We start from the raw sequence: 25,936 nt of genomic DNA, 5'->3' as shown, positions 1-25,936 counted from the left end.
TGAACATCTGCCAGCCAGCAGTTCTTTCTATCTGTGCACCTCAACTGAACACAGGAGGCTTTAGAATTTTCAAAGACTAGTTAAAGATTTTATTAATGTGATAAAAGACTGTGCACAGCTATTGCCTGTAAATCACTGCTGTATCAAAATTTCCATGTTTTGGAGCACAGGCAGCGTATGAAACTTCAGGGAATGGTGTCCCAAAGCTTTAAACTACTCTCTCTGTATTCTAAATTCTCTTCATTATTAAAGTGGTTACTCAGTTCTTCACATCTTATTGCTCCAAACAAGAGGCACAGTTTTTTGTCCAGCTGCTGTACAAAACCATTCATTTGAAGTGTTTCATTTTTCACACAGGTATTATTCAATACTTTGTTAGGTCATCTGTAGGTCCCGTGCAGGTAGAAAAATGTGGATAAAAAGATGACTGAGAACAGGTGTGTTACTCTGATTTTTGCACCTATGGCTAAAGTTCAAACCCAACCCTGTTTGCTAAGGTCACCTCTTACATGTCCTGGGTTTGTGAACTATGCAACAAAAGTAAATAGAAGATACTGACCACAATCATTTTAACAAAGGCTGGTCCAAGAGAGCTGGCATCAGGTTCAGGTCAAAGGCTATTGAAATCAATGAGAACTTTGTTGTTCTTTTAAAAAGAGGCAGTCACAAACTCTGTTTCCAGTCTGGCCTTTTGCTGCTACAATGGCCCAGTTCCTCTGATGCTCCCAAAGGTGCTCACGTGGGGCTCTTCCACAGAGGCTCTCACAGGTACTTTCAGCTCCACAACCAGCATTGCTCTGTGAGCTTGTACCATAGCCTGAACTTTTATAATCAATCAGAACATCATTTATTTTCCCTACAGAATTATGAGGGATGGGTGAGATATTAAGGGTAGATAAAAATAGTTGGTAACAGCAACAATGAAATAATAAATGGTGTACTCATAATTAATCAAGATTAGTTATATATGTGATCAGCACATTCTTATTGGCACCTGAACAGTTCCTATTTCTAAAAAATCAAGCTCTAGATTCTAGGAGTTCCATTACCTTATTAAAGGACTATAATTCATAGACATATCTTGGCTTATTTATTAATGACACAGAAGATTGGAAATAGCACTGATATTGCTGCTTACTGCATTGGAAGATAAGAAAATGCAGACTAAGTTCCTCCTTTTGCAGGGGATGTGAGACTCCTAGGAACTGCAGGAATATTAAAACAAGCTCAGTGCTAAATGCTATCATCTCTGTTTTTGTAGGTGCTATATGATCATGTACAAGGGTATCAAAATCACAGATTTGAGTAATGGACTGCAAAGACAAAACTTGCTGACTTTGATGTGTCTATGTTTTCAACATCTCAGTTCTTCCAAATTTAAACCAGAGATATTTAAAAATTCTTAAAGCCCAAAAAGCCTAATAAAGGCGGGAGGGAATGTGATGGTAATTATTACATTGCTGTTACTGGTAATGAACTGGTTTCTTTTACTTCAACTTCCCCAAAAAAAGATACAAATGATGCACATGATACATGAGCTGCAACAACGCTAAAATCTCACATAATTTACACAGAATACAAAAATAATTCGAAGCATTTAGAAGGCTGGAAATATTTGTGTTTGTGCTTAATTTCCACACCTTAACAGCCTCATATATCATGGCTGAATATGAAATGAAAAACTGCAAATTGTTAGGAGGTATAGAAACAGAACGAGCCTTTAATCTGTCCTTGTGTCACTGCAGTTTTAAGAGGGTGGGTTTTGCTGCATTTTTCCTGGCTTTTGCTTTTCGGATTTCAGCATAAATGCAGAAGAGCAACTGAAGTGCAACTTTACGTACAGCTTGGTGGGTTTATTAACTCCATTTTTTTCACCACACAGTTTTTGGTTTGGTGGGGTTTTTTTTCCATTTTCAATTAATTTCTGTTACCTTAGCCCTTCTGTCACTTTTGATTCAAGAGATTGGTTTCTGTGCTCATTTGCTGTACAACAAGGTCACAATATTGTCCCAGGAAAGCCTGAGGAGCAAGCAGCCAGAAGTGTGGTCATTAAAGCTCAGCACAATTTAAAATCCCCACTCAAGATTCCTGGCTGTGATGAATTGTGCTCATTCTGAGGGGGACAGGCAGGATGGGGGCAGAAGGGAGCTTCCTCAGCTCTCAGATTCCATGGGATGGAATGCACACAGCTGATCATTTCCTACAGAACCATATCAAACTTTGCTGTCCCTCCTCTTAGCACAGCGAGGTGATGGGAAGGAAACCACGAGGACTCTGCCCCTCTGTCTGGTACAAACACCTCATTCGTGATGTGTCTGGAACAAGGTCCATGGCTTACTTCTCCCAACGTTCAAACATTTTGTGCTGACAAAACTCAGGGTAACTAAGTGATTACAATTAAACCAAATTATTAATGCTCATTGTTCAGTTGGTAACAGTTCAGTCAATCCTTTCCATCCTTTCATGGCAGGGCTGTGTTGCTGCTGCCTCTTCACCCTCTGGTGAGAACAGGCTCAGCCAACAGTCCTGCCAAAGAAAAGGCACAGGACAACCTCACATAACCCTCCTGGTTTTCAGCTGCACTCCAGCTTCAGTCTGCTCAGGGAGGTGTTACTGTGGGATGATGGTAGGTTTGACTTTATTTAAACAAGGTCTGTGAAAGAAAAGTTTAACACAAAGACAGTGGGATCAGAATTTACCCACTGCAAGAAAAGAGTTTTCACTAAATTCCCTCAAGTGTTGGTTCTCCTCTCCAGTTTTCTTCTGGACAATGCCCAGGTGTGTGTGTGCAAATCTTCTCCTCTACTTTACACACTCTACTTATACAGATCACAAAAAGAAACAAATCTGTTTCAGCATGTGATCATTGACACTTGAACAAAGCAAGCTGGATATCAAATATTGAGCACTGCTAACAAGTGGCTCTCAATTCATCTGTTCCTTGAGAACTTCAACTGGTTGAATAAAACTGAATGAATTAAGTATCTCAGGACATTCTGGAGCAGAAAAAAGAAACTAATGTCATCAGTAAAATTACCTCCAGGCAAATGTTTGCTTAGCTTTAGTCAACAGCTTCCTTCCACTGCCCATAAAATCTTTCCTTCAAGAGAACACAAAGATGACTCACAATCTTATAATGCATTTTTAAACCCTGGCAGAGGGTATTTCCATCTTCCCAGTAGGACACATAATTATATCCACCTTAGAACAGGCTAATCTGAAACCAACTATTGCTAACTATTATCTAGTTATTGAAACACAGGAAAAAAAAATCTCTTTTCAAGATACTGCACTGAGATTTGCTTTGGGTAGAGATCTGCTCCCCAGTGGTGGAGCCAGCTAATCCTGTTCCTCAGGTATCACCAGCCCCATGCTGCTGCTGGCAGAGGCATCAATCAGCTCCCCTCAGATGATGCAGCCTGATCAGAGGGATGGCTCTCAGGTAAGTAAATAAAACTTGCAACACTTGCGCAGTAAATCAATACAAAGTTGTCTCTAGGACTTCTTTAAGTAATTGCAACTATTGTAAGGTAAGATTTTGTTTTAAAAAGGGGAGTAGGGGTTAACATTTGGTAATCATCACTAATATGATAAAAGGTTCCTATTACCAATGACTTAAGGACTTCTTCCCTGTAATTTTCAGTTTATGAGTATATAAATTGCTTTGTTATTTAGTGCAGGCTCCTTAAATCCTGAAGTCTTTATGCACTGGATGATAACAAATGGATCAGTTTTACCACTTGTAATAGTTCAGTAAATCATGGAACAGCCTACCTTTCAGCAAAGCCATCATACAGAACTTATCACAGCAAACCTATCAGTGCTATTTCTGACTGTATAGCTGACAAAACTAATTCATGCTTTGTCTTCTTGACTCACTTGTTTTTTAACAAGGTGAGCACATCCTCGTAACTGAGGGTGGGTTATATCAGTATTTTGATTTGGTGAGGGACAGGGACACCCCCAGGGTGTGCTGAGCACACTTCTGCTGCTCCCAAAGCATCACTGTACAGCAAAGAGGGGGAAACTCTGCTCCTCTGGCACCCAAAACCCCAGCAGCAGCACCAGAAGCAGTCAGGCTGGCCAGCAGCTCCAGGTTTGCTCCCAGGATCAGAAAGGCTCTGCAGCAGAGTCCTGGCAGGACAGGGCAGGGTTTTAGGGAGGCACTGTAGGGCCAAGGCGTGTGCTTGGAGTGGAAAAATTACAAAACTGATCCTGCCCATGCAGAGAGAAAACAGGGAAAAGGAGTTACATAAGAGGGTTGAGATATCCACAAAACCAGACAAGAAGCTGATGCTACAGGTGCTAATCACTCCCGGGATCTTAGCAGTGCACAAAAGGAGCCCTGAGTTAACTCCATTAACAGAACAGCTGAGTTTGGCATTTTTGAGACAATTGGTGTCTCAGGATTGCTGTCTCATTAAAGCTGGTTTTGTTTTATAGCACATCACAGCTGCTGGGTACCTCTTGCACAAGTGGAGGCTGTGTTTAACAATCAGGGAGCTCACACTTCACACACTGAACTCCCCAGTCAGGCACACAAAGTGATGGTCTGGCAGTGGCATCAGCCTGGAAATAACAACTGTCTTCAGAATCTTCTCCTCATTCTCAAGGAAATCAGAGACTGTTTGAGGAGCTCTAATGGCACCACTGCACCGAGGAAAGGAAGCCGTGATGCTGCTCTTTAATAAATCAATGCCTCTTTGGCTGCCTTCCAGACCACAAAAACACTTTGGGCATCTTTGCCTGCCTTTCATTTTGTGACTTGTAGGACCCTCTCCATCATCTTGATGTCTGCAGATTTTCTCTATTGCCCTTTTTCTTTTTTTTTTTGGCTTCTAGCATGAGACTCACAGAGCATTCCCCTTTAATAGGTTTCAGACTATGCTTTTCCAGACATTCCAGACTATGCTTTTCCCTTGACATTTTCTCAAACCTGACATTTTTGTATTAAAGACAAATAAATAGTGAGCCAATAATTAAGGCTGCATCAGTGCTGGATGAACATGCATGGCCAAATGGTTCTGATTTTCAGAAGTGGCCTCAAATTATTTTGACGTCACTTCAAAAATTCTGGGAAATTTCTGTCCATCAGTCCAAACCCTGAGAGGGAACCCAGGGCGTGCCAGGAGACAAAATGAGATGAGTGAGAAGGAATGTCTTCCTGGCATCTTGGAGCATGACAGATCTGTGAATGGGTGTGAATGCAGCTATCCATGGTCTGTTCTTGTTCACACTGGAAGTTTGAAAGTACAAAGACTCATTTCTAAGACTTCTTTAGACAGGACACGGTTGGTTTTGAAGAACAAAGAAGTTGGGTTTGTTTCTAGAAGAAAGCTAAATGCAACCCAAGTGTAAAGGAGCTCTTGCAGCTGAGTAGCTGCACTGCTCCAAGGGGAACTCTGGGGCTAGCCCTTGATAACCAGGTCACTATACCACTTCCAACAGCCCCACAGAAGGAATATTATCCTTCCTGGTCTTCAAAAACTTTTGGGAGTATGCAGGTAGTGGTGAAAGGTCAGATTCAGAGTGGTTTTTCCTGCATGTTTCAAGCATTAAAAATCATGCCAGTGTTCTGCCTCTTGATGCACTTGCACAACCACCACCAGGCCAGGAAACCAGGCAACAACCAAACCAACCTGGGAGTGCTTCAGATCCCCCCACTGCCCTCCAGTGTGCCAGAAATTCTTTCAGCAAACCAGATCTGGCTTCCCTGACTGTTCATTCTCACAATTAAAAAGTTCACTTCTCAAACAGTTCTTTTGCCTGAAATCAAAACACTGCCTGCATTGTCTCCCCTTCAATGGGCTGCCTCTCTGTTATTAAATTGATTGTACATTAGAGATGCTGGGTTTACCTCAGACACTCTCCATTATGAGGGATCCAGCCTGTACACTAAATATTTAATTGGTGTTCTGAGATGCTCTGAATCTATGTACTTTCTATTTTCCTAGGGGGTTCATGGTTCACATCAGTTGGATACTTCTTTCCCAGCAGCAAAGCCAAGTTAACTATTTCCAACAGCAAATGCACAGGTACTGAGACTGAAAAAGCCCAAAACAAATTACACCCTGTCTCAAAGACAGTGACATTCTGCAAATATAACCTCTGTCTCAAACCAAAATTTAGATTCTTCTGCTAGCACAGGCTGATAATATTTGGTGCATGTGTGAAAACTGAGATTTTTTTTTTCCTTTCCCCCTCAGGAGGGAAGTTCTCCAGCAGCATCACAAGGAGTGGTTGTCCACACTTTACTGTCCCTTCTTTCATCAGAGACAAATCCCCAATACAATGTTCAGATTCAGCTCAGGGTTTCTGCTCACTTCTGAAGCACTTCCCATGACAAAAGGTTGGTGGCCCTTGGACTGAGCCTAAAAGAGCAGCAGCAAGGGGCAGACCAAACATCTGCTGCTCTTGTTTGCAGGAACATCACAGCCTGAGGAGCAGGAGCAGCTTCTGAGAGCCCAGAGCTGGTAACAGTGTCCACCTCCCTTCCCTCTGGGACTACAGCAGGCTCAGCTGGGCTCCACTCACCGAGGAAATCACAAAATGCTGATCAAAGGCAGCACAGCACTTTCTGCTTCTCACTGAGCAAGACCTTGCTACACCACAGCACCTCTGCAAACTGAGCCTTGCAAGCAAACAATATTAAAGCACTTCAAAAGATACTTTGAATTTTTTTTCTTTTCTATTTTAACATGAAATTTCATGTGCCAATATGACAAACGAGCCAAGGCCATTTAGTATCAGGTACCCTGCTTCTGTTTAGTCACTGTCTCCTGAGAACACGTCACATTCAGAGCAAAGGGCAACAAGCAGGGCTTGTTTTCCACCCTGACTCACTTCAAAGGAGGGAATTCTCCACGAGCAGGATGCAGTTCTGTACAGCAGGCAGGCTCTGGGCTGCAGGATCAGGCTGCATAGAGCCCGTCTGGCCCCTCAGAGGGGATGTTTGGTGCTGTTCCCTCTGAGCACCAAACCTGGGTGCTCTCTGCACCCTGAGGGAGTCTCCACACACTCCCTGCTCTGAATTAAACTCCTCTGTGGCTGCAAATCCAAGCACTGCACTTGGGAGCACCAACACCTGATCAAACACAGGCTGAAGCTATCTCTGCCTGAGATACATCTTTTAAGACTATTTCTATGTTCCAAATTCCAACCCTCTTCCAAGAATTTTCCATTGTTTCCTCCACCTGGCCAAGGAAGCTGAACAGAGGAGAGGGTGAGTGCTCCACAAAATGCATTTGAGGTGCATCAATGCCATGCTGTAGTGCCAGCAGCACAGCAAAATGAACAGTGCAAGCATTTGGGTGGGGTTTAGTTCAGAAAAACACACAGGAACACCAATCTGCTTTTGTTATTTACTGAAATAACATCAAAAATCTTTGTTTCAACTGAATTTCCTCTATATTATATCGCCACACTAATGGTAGTGTGATTACAGATGCACACTTCTTGAATTTCTTTCTGTTTTTAATAATTTCAGTGTTTGCCAGCACTTTCAAAACAAAGCTTGGATGATTCTGAATAAGACATGGAAATATATTTTCATTAATCAATTTGAAAAATGATTTTTTTCATATTTTTCTTTCAAGCTTATTAAAATAAGAACCAATGTTTTTCACATCATTGTATATTTGGTATATATCACATATGTATGTATCATAAGCCACGGAGTTCTCTAAAAATTGTAAAGTCTGAGGTTCAAATGTAAATCTCATACTGTTATGCATTACTTTGGAGTGTCTAATAATTTTCAAAGAAATTAGCAAAAAAACATAACTTTTTTTAAAAAAAATTGGCTCAAAATTATGATTTTAACATACTGAATGGAACATGGGAGACTCATTTTTTGCAGCCATTAGATCTGCTTTTCAAACCAAACAGAACTGCATGGCAATGCTAGCACACCACGACTGCTCTGTTCTGATGCCAATATGTAAAAAAAATTCCAAAATTCAGATACAAATGAGCCAAGAAAAGTTTTGTTATGTTTTTAACGCTGATGAATATTCAAAATGTTTTACTGTTTCTCTGTGTAAAACAGAGGCTCTGGATACATAACTGAAAGAAACCCCCACAATCCCAGCCTGGACTCCACATTTCCAGCTGAGCACAACTGGGAAGGTGCCCAGCAGCCAAGACCTCCACATATCAAGGGCTTAGGAAAAATTAGGTTGTTAAGTGAATTTATATGTTTGGGGGTCTGTTTGTTTGTTTTGTGGTTTTTTGTTGTTGTGGTTTTGGTTTTTTTTTCCTGGATTTACAGCTCTTTGTTATTTTATTTTTTTTTTAAATCTCTGTTTAAAGTTGAAAGAGAATTGTAAATAATTACACTAACAGACCTTTAATGTATTTTGGACTACTATCATCCAGGCGAAAACAATTTTAAAAGAAAATCCTAATTTCAAATTAAATGCTAACTACAATTAGAATTTAAATATTTGCATTAGTGGAAGCAGGAATGTAAATGAGGTATGAGATATCCTGGAGTTGGGAGTCTAATAATTGAGCCAAAACTCCAAAAAGTAAACTACCTTTTCAAAGAACGTGCTGCCAGGTTTTCCCTTGGGCACTGTGGCAATATCACATGAAAATTCCTGGGACGTTTCATTCCAAAAAATGGGAAATACCAGTTAGAGTGTCAAGAAACACAGAACAAGTGTTAAATTATCAAAAGGCTGGATTTTTTTTTATTATTATTTTTTTCCAGTGCCTACAGGTTTTGGATGCCAATGTATGAGCACAAAAGCACGTGCCTGGAATTGTCAGTAAGCAGAGTGTTTACAATACCTTTATGGGAAGCAGCAAACTGATGATTGGTTATCTGCATCACATAAAGGCACTCACCCTCATTTGATCATGAAAAATTGTGGGAATAAACCAGGAGATTAATGCAATCTACCTTAAAATTCCCAGGTAGTGTGTTAAGTAAAAAAAAAAAAAAAAGGTCTACCAGATATCAAGGATGTATGTGAGCCATAAAGTATTTGGGGCAAAGGCAGTATCTTACACCGTGCTTGTAAAGTGCCTGTAATTTATGGTGCTATATAAATGATTTTTAACAATGATGAAAACAGTTGTAGAAAGCAGTAGTTCAGAGGGGAAAAAAAAAAAAGAAAAAAAAAGGTGAAATGAGCTGATAGCATATGAAGCAATGTACAGCACGTAGGGAAAACCAACCAAAAGGTAATAAAACTCTTCATTATGTGCTCTTTGGAGGGCAGCTGCTCTCAAGTACCAAAGTGACCTTGAGATGAACACCACTTTTTTTACCTTCAGTGTTGTACTCAAAGAGATCTTAAGAATCCAAAGGCAGAGCTAACTACTGCATGAGAGAGAAATGCTGGAAATGGAACTTGTGAGCCCTGAGTGCATCTGTATTTTTGCCCATTACCTATGAATAGCAGTCTACTGGCATTTGATTACATACTTGGGGTACATCTGTGGCCACTCGTTCACATGACGGGCTCAGAGTTCTGGTATCAGTGGAGCACAGAAAATGCCTGTGATAATGCCTGTGATCTGATTCACTTTGGGTTTATATCTCCCCCTCCCTGTCTAAGCCACGCTGTCTTTAAAGAAAACAGAGGTGATCAAAGCTTCAAAACGCACAACAGCACACAGATGGGGAGGAGAAAACATTCCCAAAACAAGGTCAGCTTCTCCCAGGGGTGAGGAACAACAAGGATGCTACAAATCAGCAGAGCATTTTTACCTTTCTCCACTTCCTGGCTGATAAAATGGATCCTCCAGATACCGTGCTACAAATATGAAAATACCAGCTGGGGATTTCTTCCATTTCTCCATCAGTTTGGCCCCGGTACCTGCTGATCTTGGTGCTGCCTCAGGCAAGGGGCAGGACCTTGCACCTGGCCCTGTTCAGCCTCATGAGGTTCCCCTGCCTCCACCTCTCCAGCCTGTCCACGCCCACACAGGGACAAGTGTGAAACTCTGGATAATACACTTTTTTTCCTAAATAAATTTTTGCTGCAAGCCTTTGTGAAGAGAAGAAAAATTAGTCGGGTAAAGATGTTTTTAAAATTCTGTATTCACTTGTCTTCCAACACCTTCTTGAGGCCAAATCTTCAAGATGGCACAAAACTACTGTCAGCTTGATAAAACACAGAATTTTTTTTGTTTGTTTGTTTGGTGTAGCTTCTTTTTACTTCTCTGTCCTGCTTCCTGGGGACTACATGGATTTTTTGGGGGATTTTGTTCCAAGAAAGCCATTCCTGTTGAACACAAAGACTTGGCTTTCAGGACAAGTTGGGATTTTGCTGCAAAATATAACACAGCACACTCACAGTTCATTTATTCTTCCTATTAAAAATGTTGAGACTAAGAACAAATAGACTTCTAAAATCCTGGCCTATCCAAAGCCAAGATTTTACCCTTTATCCAACAATGTGGTGAATGTACATGTCAACCACAAGTTAATAGGATTGGATCCTTAGTTGTATTTAGATATATGTAGAATACAAATTTATATGTATATGTTTGCATATTAATATTGATTCTTGCATTTCTGGGTTTTTTAAGGTGAATTTATTTTTCCTTATAATTTTGATGCTTTGAAAAAATTTGGCAGCTACTTTAAAAAGCATAATGAAATGTTTTTGTAGTGTAGTACACCTGCCCAGTTTAAACAAGTAAAGTTTAGAAAGATTTTACAGAACAGAAAAAGGCCATTAACATCAATACAAGGACATGATATCCATATTTAAATCAATATTCCTTCATTCCCTCTACTTGAAAAAATACTGATTCAAGAAGACAGTGTGGCTCAGTGACTATATGTCCCTGTAACACCACATTTCTTAGATTGTTCATGAAATACAAACTAATGTAAATTAGTTTGGAGGTTTTTCAGTTCTTACCATATTTTCAATGCCTTTCTTGTTCCCTTTAAAAATCTTGTTGTTCAGCCTGTTCTTTTATCTATGAGTGAAGAGAACTCATTCAAGGAGTGTGTTAAAAATACAGCCCAACTGCCTGCAGCTGAAAAGCATTTCCTGGTCTTTCACTTTTTTTCACTCAAGTGAAAAGTAAATGGTTCAAGCCAACAGCACTGCCCAGGCAAAACCACACAACCCCCAGCCAAGCCAGAAAGGCCTCGTGGAAACACCTGGGGAAAAAACACAACAGCGATCCAAAATTGGCAAAAAAACAAAAAGGAAGGGAAGGGAAGGGAAGGGAAGGGAAGGGAAGGGAAGGGAAGGGAAGGGAAGGGAAGGGAAGGGAAGGGAAGGGAAGGGAAGGGAAGGGAAGGGAAGGGAAGGGAAGGGAAGGGAAGGGAAGGGAAGGGAAGGGAAGGGAAGGGAAGGGAAGGGAAGGGAAGGGAAGGGAAGGGAAGGGAAGGGAAGGGAAGGGAAGGGAAGGGAAGGGAAGGGAAGGGAAGGGAAAAACAAACAACCTCCTCTCCCCCGCCCCAAAAAAAAAATCACAAAGAACCACCACAAACCCTCCAAACTGCACTGTAAACTAAATTATATTTTCTGCTTGAATTAGGTGTGACACTAAAGAGACCATGATCTTTGCTAGTCAAATTGCCTCAGCAACAGCAGAGGTTGAAATAATAAGTCAGGATAGTATAAACACTGTTAAAGCTGTGCACTCAAAGGTCTGGTTTCCAGATGATCAAAGAGAAACTACAAAAGCTGTGTGAAAAAAGAGCTCCCTCTCAACAAACACCAGCTAAGCAAGAAAACCTTTCTTCTTTTCTAGGACAGCATCCCTGCTCACAGCGAGTGTTCTGCAGCAGGAGCTGTGTGCAGCCACTGCAGAAAGTCTGAACCAAAAGTTGCTGTTCTGAGTGCAGAAGCTGCTCCCAAATCCAGAGTGGATCCAGGACCGGGCAGTGCTCATGTTTGTGCACCAGGATATTGAATTTATCTTGGGTGCTGTCTCAGCAGCCCTTAAACTGTCCAAATATATTTCCTTCTATCCCTTCACAAATTCACCACTTCCTGAACCTTCATTACCCTTAGGGAACTATTCCCTGTCCCTGGCTGCCTGTGTACAGGTATGAGTTTAAACACACACTGAAGGCCATACAAAGTGCTGCAGCCCCAAATGGAACCTGTCACCCCAACCCAACAGGTACTCAGTGCAAACCTCGCTTCAGCCTCACCAAAAATTCCTGTGATCCTTCAGTTCCAGCAATTATGAAGCACCACACAGAGAAAACACTTGACTGTGCAAAAATCAAAGTTGCATTCAAAAGAAAGTGGTGCTTGAACAGCAGAACAGCCTCTGCCTGCTGTTCTCAGAGAGAGATGCCAAAACAACATCAAGACAGGAATGGAAAGTTTTCTGAATAGCATTCCATCAAGAGCAGAGTCAGGACAATGCCTAAAGGCCTCTTAACTATTCCTGAAAGAATGCAAAGGAACCTGAAGTGAGTGGCACCACTATTGAACAAACTGCTGCAAACACTTTATTCTCTTGATCCAAGGGCCCTATCAACAGTTTGCATTAAAAGAGAACAGAATCCTTGTGGTGAGGGGCCATGACACTTGAAACATGAACCTCGATGGTTTTCATTACTTTGTTATTGTTTTTAGCTGCAATAATATTAAACAAGAAATTGGAGGTCAGCATTATGAGTTACTATTCTTGGGAAGGCTCCTAAAATTTAGCAGAACTGCCAAGCAAGACTGCAACTGAAATTTACATTTTTCTAGCTGCCTTTGTTTTTGGCACACATTGATTTCAACTAAAGTTAAAATTGAAATGAAATCACGGCCCTACAATTAACCCTTCTCCCCAGTCTTTTTTAGATCTTATTTCCAAGATTTTTTTTCCCTGAGCTGTGATGTGTATTACTCTTTATGGACCCACCAGGAATAGGGCTGGTGAGACACTGAGTGAGAATAGGCCAATTTCATTCCATGTCAATGTGTAAGGCAAATCAGGAACCAAAAATACATTTTCTTACTGCTCTCAGCTGCCTGTACCTCCACACCATGGACATGGAGGATGGCACACACAGCTCTCTGAAGAGTAACTACAGGAGCCACAGCAGGATCATTTAAAGCCACTTGTCTGGGACATCAAATGCAGCACACGTGAATTCCTAAGGGAAGGATGAGTAGTAAACACGCTGGATTGATCCCACTTCAGGAGTGATCTCCCCTTTGAACCCTTTCTCCTTTGAGGGACACAGAATGCTTGGTAGTTCCAGGTTACTCTTCCACGCAAAACACACACCTGCTGTTTACAAATGCAGACCAAGGGGTTTTCAGAGGAAAGGCCAAAAGTGATTTTATTACTGGCCAGAACCAGCTGCCCTGTTCTGCAGAAATGCTGTGAATTCCATGTTGCTCTCTGGTAACATCACTGACTCACAAAAGAAGCTCACAGCCATTCCTTTGCCTCCTGTCCAGTGTGGGGAGAGGTGGATGGAGAGCAGAGGTTCTTGGCCAACCACTGTGTGTGCTCTGCCCTGCTACCACCCCGTGTAATTGGAGAAAACCCTAGGGAGTTATATCTACTTAACAAATCACTTCCACTCCGATTCTCTTCTTCTATCCAGTTATTTGTTTGGTTTTGCTCAGCTCAAACCAATTAAAAAATGAGTGTCTGTCACTGACTCACAACAAAACTCCCTGGTGCATCAGAGGAACACCAGGCACCAAAATGTCAATGGATTATTCTTAATCGCTGGAGAAAGATAATGCCACAACAATGAGCTTCAAAAAGTTTCTTTAAAAAAGTTTCCAAGAGTCCTCATCAATACAGCTGAGCACATTACAAACCTGATAAATTAATGCACTGAATAAGCCACAAATAAAGTGAAATACTGCAGGATCAGTGTTGCTTAAAAATGGTGCTGGGCATCAATGCATTTGCTTTTGTTTTTTCTCTACCTGGAATAACTTTGATGCATTTTTTGCTGCATGTTGCACTTTATTTCATTTACTGTACAAGAGACAAGACAAATAGAACAATATTGAACGCAAAACTTCTTTCTGTCTCCTTGAAAATTAGAGCGCTATAAAAACATAAAAGTTGATATTAAATACAGGGTGAGAGTAAGAGCCTGCCCTGCCCGTATTTCAGACCAGAGCAGGAACTCTGGCTGCATATAATGCATCTTGATAATAAGCACATGTGAAAGAAGCTGTTAATTAGAGCAACAACTGGGTCACTGGAAATTTCAGATCAAGGAAGCTAATCACACCATTTACCATTAGACCTCATTGGTATTCACAGGAACATTTATAAAGCCTCCCAATATCAGAATTTAAAATTGCTCTCTGTCCACCTTGGAGAGCTCATCTGGACCAAAAGCTTTCACTTCTATAGCTCAGCTCGTGCCAGTGCAGATACAGGAGTCCATCTCACACAGTTATACTCAATTAATCATGCAAAATAATCAGTTATGACTTGAAGGTTGGGTAAAGCTCAGAAAGCTTTAATTCAGCCTGTACATTGAAGTCAGCTGTGATAAAAAAGTACCGAGCCAGGTTCAAGTCAGAGCAGCAAGGAAGGTTCAGTGGGAACAGCAGACAGACTTCTGAGCTGTCACTGCCCTTATTTATAGCTTTATGTACTCCAAATAATCTCTGCTTAGGGCTCACATCCCAATTTTCTTCACAGCCTTAAATAACCTGGACCACGCATGTTTCAAAGTCTGTTTTTCAGACTGACATAAAAGGAGAAAAGCGCTTTTAAATGATTTTGAGCAAGCTGTGAGTTCTGTGTCTTTGCAGGTCATTTCTAATGCAGCAGAATCCAACCACACAGAGCCACTCGTGAGCAGCGAGGGGCAGCAGGAGAGAGGCAGAGAGGAGCAGAGACTGGCCAAAAAGAGGTTTATAAAGCAGGACTGGAGAACACAAAACACAATGAAGGGGAGTCAGAGCATCATTATTTTCTTTAAAGGAAATACTGATGAAGCACAGTGCGTGGAGGGAGGTGGGAGAGCAATACTGTGAGTCAATTTGCCTTAGAAACACTGGGGTTTTTTAGTATAACTTGATTTAAGTGACACCAGACTAGAAAGTAAAAGGAAATCAGGAAACATGAAAATAATTATTATTCAAGGCAGCACCTTGTAATGAAAATCACTGCCAAGAGAAAGGAAAACATGAAAAATGATATTGATGCTTTATTTTTTAAAAATCAAATGGAAATTCACGAAATATAGGTTATGTTTCCAAATGGAATAAAAAACAACCAGCCTTGCTAGAGATAAAACCCCCATAGTTTTTTTGTATAATTTTCATTTAAATAATTCAGGTAAATAAATTAATGTCTGCCTGGGAACTGTACCAGGTTGGCAGGGCAAATAAGTTACACATTGTGGTTGTTGTGAAGTTCAAATATTGAGTAGAAAAGGGTTAAAATACAGAGGCTTCCTTAATCATTAGGATTATCATTCATTGTAAATATAATGTATAATGGCCAGAGGCTCTAATATGAATGAGTTTCATTACTCTAAATGCTTTATTCCAGAACAGTGACATGGTGCTTTGCATTTAGAATTTACAAGGCAGTGAAACAGATAAGAAGTGAGAAATGTCTGAAGAAATTATTTTAGTCAGACTTGGATATTTCTTTCTATAGCCACACAATGACTAATTATTTATTCACACAATTATGTTTTAACAAGCCTTTCTTTTGAAACTTTTTTATGACTCTCAGACTAAGGAATTACTAGGGAATCAAAAAAGGAGAGTGGCAGGCATTTTCATCTTAGACTTGGCAAGGAAGCAGGAGATATATCTTTTTATTGTATTATTAGATGATCTAACAATAATCCGGTTTACTTGGTTTAACAACCAACAGGATGTTGGCATTTTGTGGTTCTAATCCTGTTTCTTCATTCTATTTCAATTCTTTCAGCTGCGATGAAGCACCATTTTTATGAAGAGATTGCCTTACATGCAAGTACTCATGGCAAGTCACAAACCCCAAAAGAAAATACTGCAGGCCTGCAAAACCTGATTGAAACCTTTCTTTACCAGCACTGCTCAGTTAGGGAGCCAACCTAAAGTGACAGAATGATCCAGTGACACCCTGAGAGTGTCCAACATGCCCACACAGTACATTTAAATTCAGTGACCTTTTGGCACAGCAGAGAGGCTGTGAAAGCCACGGGGCACCTCTGGAGCAGAATTTACACCAGACACTGTGTTTAGTGTCACAGGAACATCACAGGAGTGGTGGAAGATGATGTACCTACATTTAGCAGGTTACAGACATGGTTTTGTCTTTAGGTGTCGTGTTTTCTATGACACAGAGGCATCCTAAGCACTGAGCTCATTGTTAGACACAAATGTGTAATACTGGACTAGAAAGAGACACGAAAGCTTCACTGCACCACATCTTATCCCCTGCTTTGAAAAAATACAAAAAATTGACTTGAAGAAAGAGCTGGTGGCCCCCTCACGTTATATTTTAAAACAACGTTTTCCTTCATTCAAGGGAGAAAGTAAAAACAATAAAAAGAAATGAAAACTTTCTTTGTTCTCAAGGCATTGCTACCTCTGGAAAAGCTTGTCCTTCAGGTTCTATTGCAATACTTTAGCTTTGACAGCTGCTCTGTTGAGACATGACTACTGATAAAACAAAGCTTTGTCACTCCAGCTCCAGTACAATGAAACACCGTCACATGTCAGCAAGAAAAGAATTGAGGACAATATGTGATGCATTGTTCTTGCATAACTTGTTTAGCAAAAATCCCATTACAAGTGTGGTGAGGACCAGCTGAAACATCTAGATATGTTGATGGAGTTAATCTAAAGAATGGCTGGATGGACAAGAACACTGCAGAATGTACTTTAAGACAAATATATTCCTTATACTTGCAAGTCATGCGGGCACTGCTGATGCTTAGTAAACAGCAAACAAACAAAGAGAAAGCTGCTTTTTCTATTTCCAACAGAATTTCTGTTTGTATGGAAACTCGCCCTTCCTTCAGGCCTGCCTTTCCCTCTCTACTTGCATGTGAGATTTCAAGTAAATACTCATCATGTGCTATCAATGAATGCAGGTGTATTAAGCAACACTCAGATGACCAAAAAGCTTTTGGTTGGTTGGGTTTTTGTCCTTTTAATCAATGAAGGCTCTTATACTTTCCCAAACAAATACTAGAATAAAGCAAGAAATATTGCAATGGAAAAGCATCTTCAGGGACCTGCAGCATTTAAAGGGAGCTGAGACTAAAAGCTGTTTAACTCGGTCACTAACACAGGAAAAGGGGAAAACAAGAGGGGTCACAGGCTGGGCTCAGGAACTCCATCTCCTCACAGACTGTACACAACCAACAGACACCCTAAAATCTCCAGCTCTCACAGCCCTGCCTGGTTCCTCTCTGAAAGGACACAGACTACAAAAACCCACAGGGGAACAGCTTCTTGTGGGGACATCTGAGAGTGGAGCAAGGCTGGGGGGCACCGGCACCGCTGGCACTGCTGGAGCTCACTGAGGGATCCCCTGGAAGGGAATTTACTGCCAAACCCCACCACACTGCAGAGAAAAAGTGTATTTATCTAGCTCCTTTACACTGAAAGATGTACAGTATTTACCAACAAGCAACAAATGACCTAAATATGTTCCTCTTAAATTAAGTAATCCATCTGTCAATAGCACAGACTAGATTCTGCTTATGTTTTAAAGGAACAGAACGTTTTGCATAGTGTTGCACTTACCCTTAGCTGTTCTCTTTCACAACTCATCTGTTGTTTTGAACCCTACAAGGGGAAAAAAGAAAAAAAAAGCCAAAATAACTTTGAAAGCATAACATTCTTGTCACAACAAAGCTGCTAAATCTACCTGTTTTACACATATAAATATTGGGAATGCAGACATTTATCTAAACACAATATTGTCCTGTGCATCCACACAGAATCATTATTGCAAAACAAAACAAAAAAATTTCCTCTTATATTTTCAATTTACAAAGGTCAAAATGAAATTAACACCAGAATCTACAATAAAACTGAAGTAGAAAAGGATCTTGTTTAGATTTTAAACACCCCATTGGCAGTCCAGTTCAGGAAAAAGCTTTCCTCCTTTTGTGTTCTATCACAAGTCTGTTGTATTTGTGAATATCCCACTGCTTCAATACCATGATATATTCACAGCACAGCTCAGGAATAAAGATCCAGAAGGTTCAAATAAGTGATAAAACACTTTCCTGTGAAAACATCCAGTTCTAATCTTGTGTAAAAGTCACTCTGAAGATTATTTGATTCCACAGCATATTTGTATTTTTTTTTTTTCCACACTGCTCTTAGTGCTCTGCCAGATTTACATGAAGGACTGTTCAGAGTGTGAGCTGAGCAGGACCTTGATCCCTGTGACAGCGGACACGGGGCAGTGGCAGCACAACTTGGGGCATCCCAACCATGCCAGAGGGAGGAGGCTCCTCCAGGGAGAGCTCTGGGAACACCAGCAGCCCTGAAACTCCCTGTTCCCACTGCTCTCCTGTTCCCACTGCTCTCCTGTTCCCACTGCTCTCCTGTTCCCATTGCTCTCCTGTTCCCACTGCTCTCCTGTTCCCACTGCTCTCCTGTTCCCACTGCTCTCCTGTTCCCACTGCTCTCCTGTTCCCACTGCTCTCCTGTTCCCACTGCTCTCCTGTTCCCACTGCTCTCCTGTTCCCATTGCTCTCCTGTTCCCACTGCTCTTCTGTTCCCATTGCTCTCCTGTTCCCATTGCTCTCCTGTTCCCATTGCTCTCCTGTTCCCACTGCTCTCCTGTTCCCATTGCTCTCCTGTTCCCACTGCTCTCCTGTTCCCACTGCTCTCCTGTTCCCACTGCTCTCCTGTTCCCACTGCTCCCCAGCTCCCCGGTGCCTGACTCAGCCTGGCCTCTGGAACCAAACTTCCAAAGCTTTGCTCGGGAAGGCACTCGGGTGTTGATTTGCCCTTGTGGATAGCAGGGTTTTGTGTCTGGTTGGGTTTTGTTTTGGTTTTTAAAAATAATTTTAGAATAAGTTTAGACTCATTAGGGAGCATAATTAGCCTTGAAAGTGTTATCACTGTCAGTTCTGTCATTAGTGTGGATGGCAAACAATCCATAAAACATGAAAACATGAAATGTTTCTGAGGATCTCTCCAAAGGTTCGGAACACACTCGTTGCTACTTTGTGCTTAGGAACAGTTAGAACACCAACCAGCACCCATTTGAATAAGATATTTTATCTCTGTAGTGATAATGAAAATGGCAATGCCTCAGTCAAACTTAGGTTACTACAAACAAAATAAAACTGCCTGGTTTTCATCACAGACCGAGTCCTAAAAAGTACATTACAGGCTTAACCTTCTACTCATACAGCAGAAGTTTTACAACAGAGTCCCTGTAAGAAAATACAAACCTAACAGAAACAAATGCTCTTTGAAGTTCCTAGCAGGGAATAAAAAGTAAAGGAATTCAGCATAGGTCTAATTACAATTCCCCTAAGGAGTCAAATTAAGCACAGCTGAAGTGACTGTAACGATTCCCCGTTTCAAAGTTCATGACTCTACACCATTTATGAGTCACTTTAAGGTTATATTAGTCTGCTTTGAAACTGTGCTTGCATAAGTCTCAAGAGTTAATTTCAGATCTGAATTCCACATGAACCTCTTCACCTTGATTAAAAATAAGTAGAACAGAATATTCCAGTTGGAAGGGACCTACAGTGAACACCCAGTCAAAGTTAGAAGGGAGTTTGGGTTGTTTTGTTCAGAGTCTTTTTTTACTATTTAAGTTTTCTGTGTTAGAGATTTTAACCTCTGGTGGTGAGATGGAAAGGAGAGGTTTGGAATGCAACAAAGGTGAAATTTCTAAGATAACAAGAAAAAAGTGTAGCGAATACTCATAGAGAGGAACAAGGGTTATAGTTACTGACTATTTAAGCAGATAGGTTATTTTGTGGTTTAATTAGTAGCTAATTGCTACTGTAATTTGAAACAAAATACTTAACATCTCAGACACCAAAAATTGTATTTAAGATGGGAAAGAAGTGTTTATGAACAGTGAGAGAATACCAAAGAGAGGCAAAGAGTAAGTGAATAAGATGACCACATCTGAACATCCAACTGCTCCTCCATATCTATCCACAACCAACAGAAGAAAACCATCAATTTACTTTAAAACAAACAGCATTCATATGAATGTAAGAACACTATTCTAAATTATCTTTAGATTCAACCACCTGCATGACACTCAGTTTACTCTGAAAGGAAAAAACAACAGGTGCAACCTGCAGGACATGCCAGTGGTGGCAATTCCCTGGTTCAGAGCTCAGCAAATGGCTGATTCCAAATTGTGTTTTAGCTACAACAACAAAATCCATTTCAGAGCTGGCTTCCCTCAGAGTGAACATCCACCCAGACAGCTCCCTCATCACCCTTCATCCTAGGAGCCTTCCAGAAAAAAAGCAGCAAGGCTTAGTGATAAGGCATTATTAGGATGAGATTAAGAGGAAAAAATATAAACAAACAAAAGTTACCTTAATTAAAAAAAAAAAAAATCATAGTTTAAACACGGGTGCCATCTGCCTGTCTGGCCCTCTATTTGTCAGTTCAAGTTTATTAAAACACATCTGGGAAAGGCTCATTTGAACATGAGCAGCTCTCTGAGCATTTCACCAGTGCCAAATTTGCTCTCTCATTTTGTCTTTTTTGCTATCTGTGCCAGTTTAAGAGAAACATCCTGGCAGTACTGAGCACTTAAGGGAAAACATAAATAATGCATTTACAATATGTAAACCTGCACAGATAAATGAGAAAAACTGAAAGCCATAACATATTTAATTAATGATCAAGAGAGCCTAGAAGCAAACCTTGTGCACATCCTGCAATTTTAAATGCATTGCTTCTCAATCCTAAATTTACTTTGTTATGGCTCTGGATTGAACCATGTGCAATTAACTATTTCCTTATTTTACTTTGGGACTGGTCAGTATGATGAGTGCCATTGTGTCAGGCTCTCACATACTTTGGGTTTAGTGGAAGAATGCCTAAAAGATTCATTCCCTTTAGAGGGTTTTATTAAGGAGAAATTGTGAAAGAACTACAGGCTCCTTTATAGGACAGCAGTCTTAGAAGACACTTTTGCTTTCAGGCTCCATCATTTTAAACCAGAAAAGACCCTTTGGAAATACTGTGCAACCTGCTGGTGTCATTCTCAGTGAGTTCAGGACTAGGATGGGGAAGTGTTTGTTTTCTTTAAGTAACAGTAACAGGTGGAAGTCTGAATATCTGTTAAATATATTTATCAGTTATCCACTCTTCATAAGGACACAGAAGCCCTGGCTCTGAGGAAACTGGAAACCAAACAGAAAATGGGACCCATCTCTGCATGAAAGGACAGACTGAGGGAGCAGCAGCATTTCTGCAGGTGTCAGGGAACACCACGAGTCCAGAGGGGAAGGGGCTTTTTTGCTGTCAAGTTTGTCAAGTGTCATTTTAAAGAAAGGGCTTAGGTGGTTGGGAAAAGAGAACAATAGGAGGGTAATAAGGTTATTTACAGAAAGTGTCTGCTCAAATGTAAAAAAACCCATTTCTGTTGAAGTACAACATTCCCAAGTATTGGACTCACATTTTCAAATTCAGAATGTTTTCAGGATTGAGGTTATTTGCAAAGGAGCACAGTCCCAGTGGCTGGAAAATAATAGGTGAACATCTAATGTCTTTTATCTTCCAGATATTTTACCAAAACTGAACACATGTGGTAAATTAAAGGCCCCCTGATATTGCTGCCTTTTTACACCTCAAAAAGGACAGAGCAAATATGATTACTAAAATTTCAATAATATGCTTGTTTGTTACTAATACAGTCAGTACCTACACACAAACTGTGGAGCTTCAGAACCAGGTGAGAAAGGCTTGGCACTGAGCAGTCACAGTGCCTTTACCAGAACCCACCTCCCAAATGGTTATTGCTCATCTTCTGACTGAGAAATTACCTTTCTCCTCATTCATACATAGATTAAACAGCTGAAATCAAACCTTAGATTATCCTCTCACCGTTGTAGCAGTTGTGTTTCACCAGACACTCTGAGACAGTCCATGCAGTTTCATACTATCTGCAAAATCCATCTGCCAGTGCTTTCTCTCATTAGACACTCATCTGACTGGAAAAGTCTTCTGTCAAAAATTAAACGTTTGGGTTTTTTCCTTGCCACGTTACACAAAAAGGCTGTGCTACACTCGAGCACGCACCATGCACTGCTGTATTTCATCTGGAAACAGCCAAACCCTGCATCTCCTGATTACTTATTAGTGTTCATTATCTCATTGCCCCACAGAATTCAGAAGAAATAACACTCCAAGTTATTTAATATGTGGAAAGAGTGTGGGCTTGTACATAAATGTATAAATAATATTGTGTATTAATCTAAAACTGCCTCTCAGTATTACGTGTGAAACCCCAAAACACAAGTGAAGAAACAACATCCATCCCAAGAGCTCACAATGCCACAAAGCAGAGCCCAAGGTGCTCAGACACAGAGGACTCATTAAAAATACCAGTAATTGCAGAAATATACAGGATGAAATGGACTGGAAATGGGGATTTCAGAGCCTTTGGCAGTCACTTCGAGCAACATCTAGAAGCTTTCAAAGATAATATCAGTATTTCTTCCTCAAGGAGTAACTGGGATGGTCCTTCTCCACTACAACGTGCCTAAATTTTTGTGGACAGGTCTCCTGAAAGCCCCCAGATGTAGAGGGCAGTCTAAGGAGGTGATAATGAGCTGCCAGCCCACAGACTGTGTGTTCATTGTGCTTCTAACACAAAGGGGTACACAATGTATATGTCTGTGCATATGCAAATTCTTTCCAGAACAGAGAGCATCGGCTTTCTCTTGGCTAGGTATGTGTGTTTGCATGCACAGAATTTTAATTTCCTGGGGTTTTATTACCACCATCAGTTATTGTGCTCCAGCAGGGGCTGCAGGGACTGATTTATTCTCCAATGCCCTTGGCTGGGTATTGTATATCGACTGGTGCTGCTGTCATAAATATATTTGGGTGAAGAACTGTCTCCAATTCCGTGGGTAATACTAAGCAGAGTTAAGGTTTCAAGTGTCACATACAAGTTGGTTTATTTCTACTGGAAGAAACAGGCAATTATTATGGCCCATTGAGCTCAGATTAAGCATTTCCATCAAAAAAAGAAAAAGAGCCTAGTGCTACAATCCTTGTAAAGCTGTAAATGCAAATGGGGACCATCTCATCATCCATAAAAAATAATCTATAGTTTTATAGGCTTTTCTCGCTCTCCTTTTCTTTTTGCCTTCAAATTAGCAACATATTCCAAACAGGATCATTTTAGTGAGACAAGGAAAAGTAGAAAATCTCCAAAAATAAAAGAGACACACTTTTAAAGATTTTTACATTAAACCAGTTCGTAGGCAATTATTTCCTTTTGCAAAATGGCTCCTTTAACCAACTGAGAAGACTTAGAATTCAATGTTCACCTTTTCTTAGCTGCAGGATGAGATATGTTTCTTCATCAAGATTTTCTATATTGCTTGAACATCACGGTTACCTAAAGCAGGGGGTTTGGGTTTTTCTTTGGGTTTGTGTTGGGTTTTTTTTGTGGGATTTTTTGTGGGGTTTTTTGTTTGTTTGTTTGGGTTTTTTTGGTTGTTTTTTTGGTTTTTTGTGGGGTTTTTTTTGGTTTTTTGTTGTTTGTTTGTTTTTTGGGTTTTTTGTTTTGTTTTTTTGGGGGGGGTTTTGGGGGGGTTTTTTGGGGGTTTTTTAGTTTTTTGTTGTTTGTTTGTTTTTTGGGGTTTTTTTGGTTTTTTGAGGGGTTTTTGGGGGGGGTTTTTTGGGGGTTTTGGGGTTTTTTTTTTTGGTTTTCTGTTTTGTTTTTTTGTTTTGTTTTGTTTGTTGTTGTTGTTGTTGTTGTTATTGTTGGGTTTTTTTTAAATTTAATCTTTGATTTCTTTGTTTTTTAACAGCCTTAGCTGTATGCCCAAAGCATGCTGCTGATCACACAGATATGTGACCAAATTTGCCTCCGGCTCCCTGAGAGTATTCAAGGAAACCTGAGGTGCTGCAGCAGAGCCTGGAAGTTCTTCCTTTTCCATCTTCCCTGTGAGTGGAAGCCCTGCAGGAAGGCAGAGCAGCAGGCAGCACTGCAGCTCTCCCCTGCTCACAGCCCGTGGCACAGCCAGCTCCGTTTTCCAAACACGCTTTGGGAGCTGCGGGGCTTTGCCACGACCTTGTGAAAAGCCTGGTGCAGACCAGGGCAGTGCTGGGTTCATTTGGATCCACACTCTGTGATGACCAACCCGAGGACATTCAAACTACCTTACACAGGACTTTAATATAAATTAGGAAAAAGGTCTCCAAGACAATATCTTTCACAAGTACCATCCCAGAGAAATTCTTGTGTGGGAAAGCCTCAAGATGAAATTGTGGATGTACGCTCTGCATGGAGCAATCCCATGAGAAACTTGATCTGTGGTTAGAATTCAAATATAAACTCCTTTTGTACATAAAGGACTGGCCATAGTGCATTTAATTTCCCTGCACAGCACTGGAAATATTATACAGAATAATCTGAAGGCACAGGCAATGTACTACAAAGAATAAATGGACACTATGAAAAACATAATTAAAAATACTGTGATGTTAAAACTGCAAGCAGTAAAGAATTAAAGCCTGCATAGAAATAAAGCAGTATAGAATTAAATTATCTTACAATGTAAACAGGCCCAAACCAAGCCTGGCATATACAGGTATTACCCTATTCACTGCAGCACAAACAATTCTTGTTTCATAAACATATCGTTATTACAAGAATTTATTCTTATAAAATCTTGCACCTTTGGGGGAAAGTGTTTTAAGTTTCTTTCCTTAAAGACTCTATGCAGGAAAAAGAAATTTCAGATAATGGTATGAATATCAATTAAGTGATAAACTCTGAAGCCAATGTAACTATAGAATGAAGAAATTGGAGATACTAATTAGTATCTGAGTATCAGGAACTGCTGAATTCTGAGGCTCTGTATCGCCCAAACAAGGCAATAGATCTGAGGTGCTGCATAATAGGTTTTCTGAAGTAAGGATCATGGACAGAGATGACAACTAAAAACTGTAGGCCAAGAATATGGTAAGATTAAGACAGGGTTTAAGTAAAAACTCCACTTTACATCAAAATTTTCTAGAAAAATACAACTAGCCTATTAAGGTGGCAGTCATTCAGGTGCAGGTAACAACTCAGAAAGACCCTTCAAGGCAGAGGAGAGAGCAGCAGCCTGACAATGAGGATATCACAGAGACAGGCATGGATTTCCAGACAGTTACCAAAACCAGTTATGTTACAAATTGCTCCTACAGACACGGCCTGCGTGCTATCAGCAAACATCTGCAAGCCTCCTTGCTGTGCTTGGGTGCTGATAAAAAAGAAGGCAAGTTCTTTTAGCCACTGATGCTTGACAAATTACAAAAAACCCAAAACACAGCTTTTATCTGGCAGATCCTCATTATTGGCTGGAGAGGTCATTACAGAAGGAAGTGGTCTGAGAAACCAGATATTGCCAGGTCAGCAAGAACTGACAGATATCCAGACTTTCATTTGTCCCCTTCCTCAGAGCTGCTCTTTTTCCAATTAAAACATTAATCTGCAGAGTGTCATAAAGTGAAAGGCTCTGTGTGTGTGTGTGTATGGGTGTATTCATATATGTAAAATAGTTTATTTTATATGATGTGACCCAAAGCATACTAAATGGTCCTTCTGCAGTATTAACCTCATAGATCAATCATCAGCAAATTGATCTGCCAAACTTATTTTATTCATCTGCAGATAAAAAAGGGAAAACCTTAGACTGTTTAATATTAACAACTATTTATATTCTAGGATAGTTTTTAAACTGATAGATAATTAATAGCATCCTATTATAGTGTAATTTAGTTGGTTAATCAAGCTATTGATTTTTTTCCCTTTGTTTTGTTTTTGGTTTGGGTTTTGTTTCTTTATAGGC

At 40.4% G+C, this 25,936-nt stretch overlaps 1 protein-coding gene across 33 annotated transcripts in view; it reads right to left on the bottom strand.

The window, feature by feature from the left end:
- The window catches only part of RBFOX1 (RNA binding fox-1 homolog 1), an 818,485-nt gene that overhangs the window by 352,295 nt on the left and 440,254 nt on the right, over window positions 1-25,936 (bottom strand). For 31 of the 33 annotated variants that reach the window (XM_063414918.1, XM_063414939.1, XM_063414937.1 and 28 more), the window contains one exon: window positions 17,661-17,702. The exons of the other annotated variants lie outside the window; for them this stretch is intronic. Coding sequence is in view for 21 of the 31 variants with exons in the window: in XM_063414910.1 (XP_063270980.1) it covers window positions 17,661-17,702 (42 nt within the window). In the remaining 10 variants the exon portion in view is untranslated. The remainder of the gene's footprint in view (window positions 1-17,660; window positions 17,703-25,936) is intronic. 33 annotated transcript variants of the gene reach the window in all.

This window comes from Prinia subflava, chromosome 17 (genome assembly GCF_021018805.1).
Source record: "Prinia subflava isolate CZ2003 ecotype Zambia chromosome 17, Cam_Psub_1.2, whole genome shotgun sequence".
Lineage (NCBI taxonomy): Eukaryota > Metazoa > Chordata > Aves > Passeriformes > Cisticolidae > Prinia > Prinia subflava.
The sequence above is the reverse complement of the archived record's forward strand: the minus strand, read 5'-3'. Positions and strand labels throughout refer to the sequence as shown.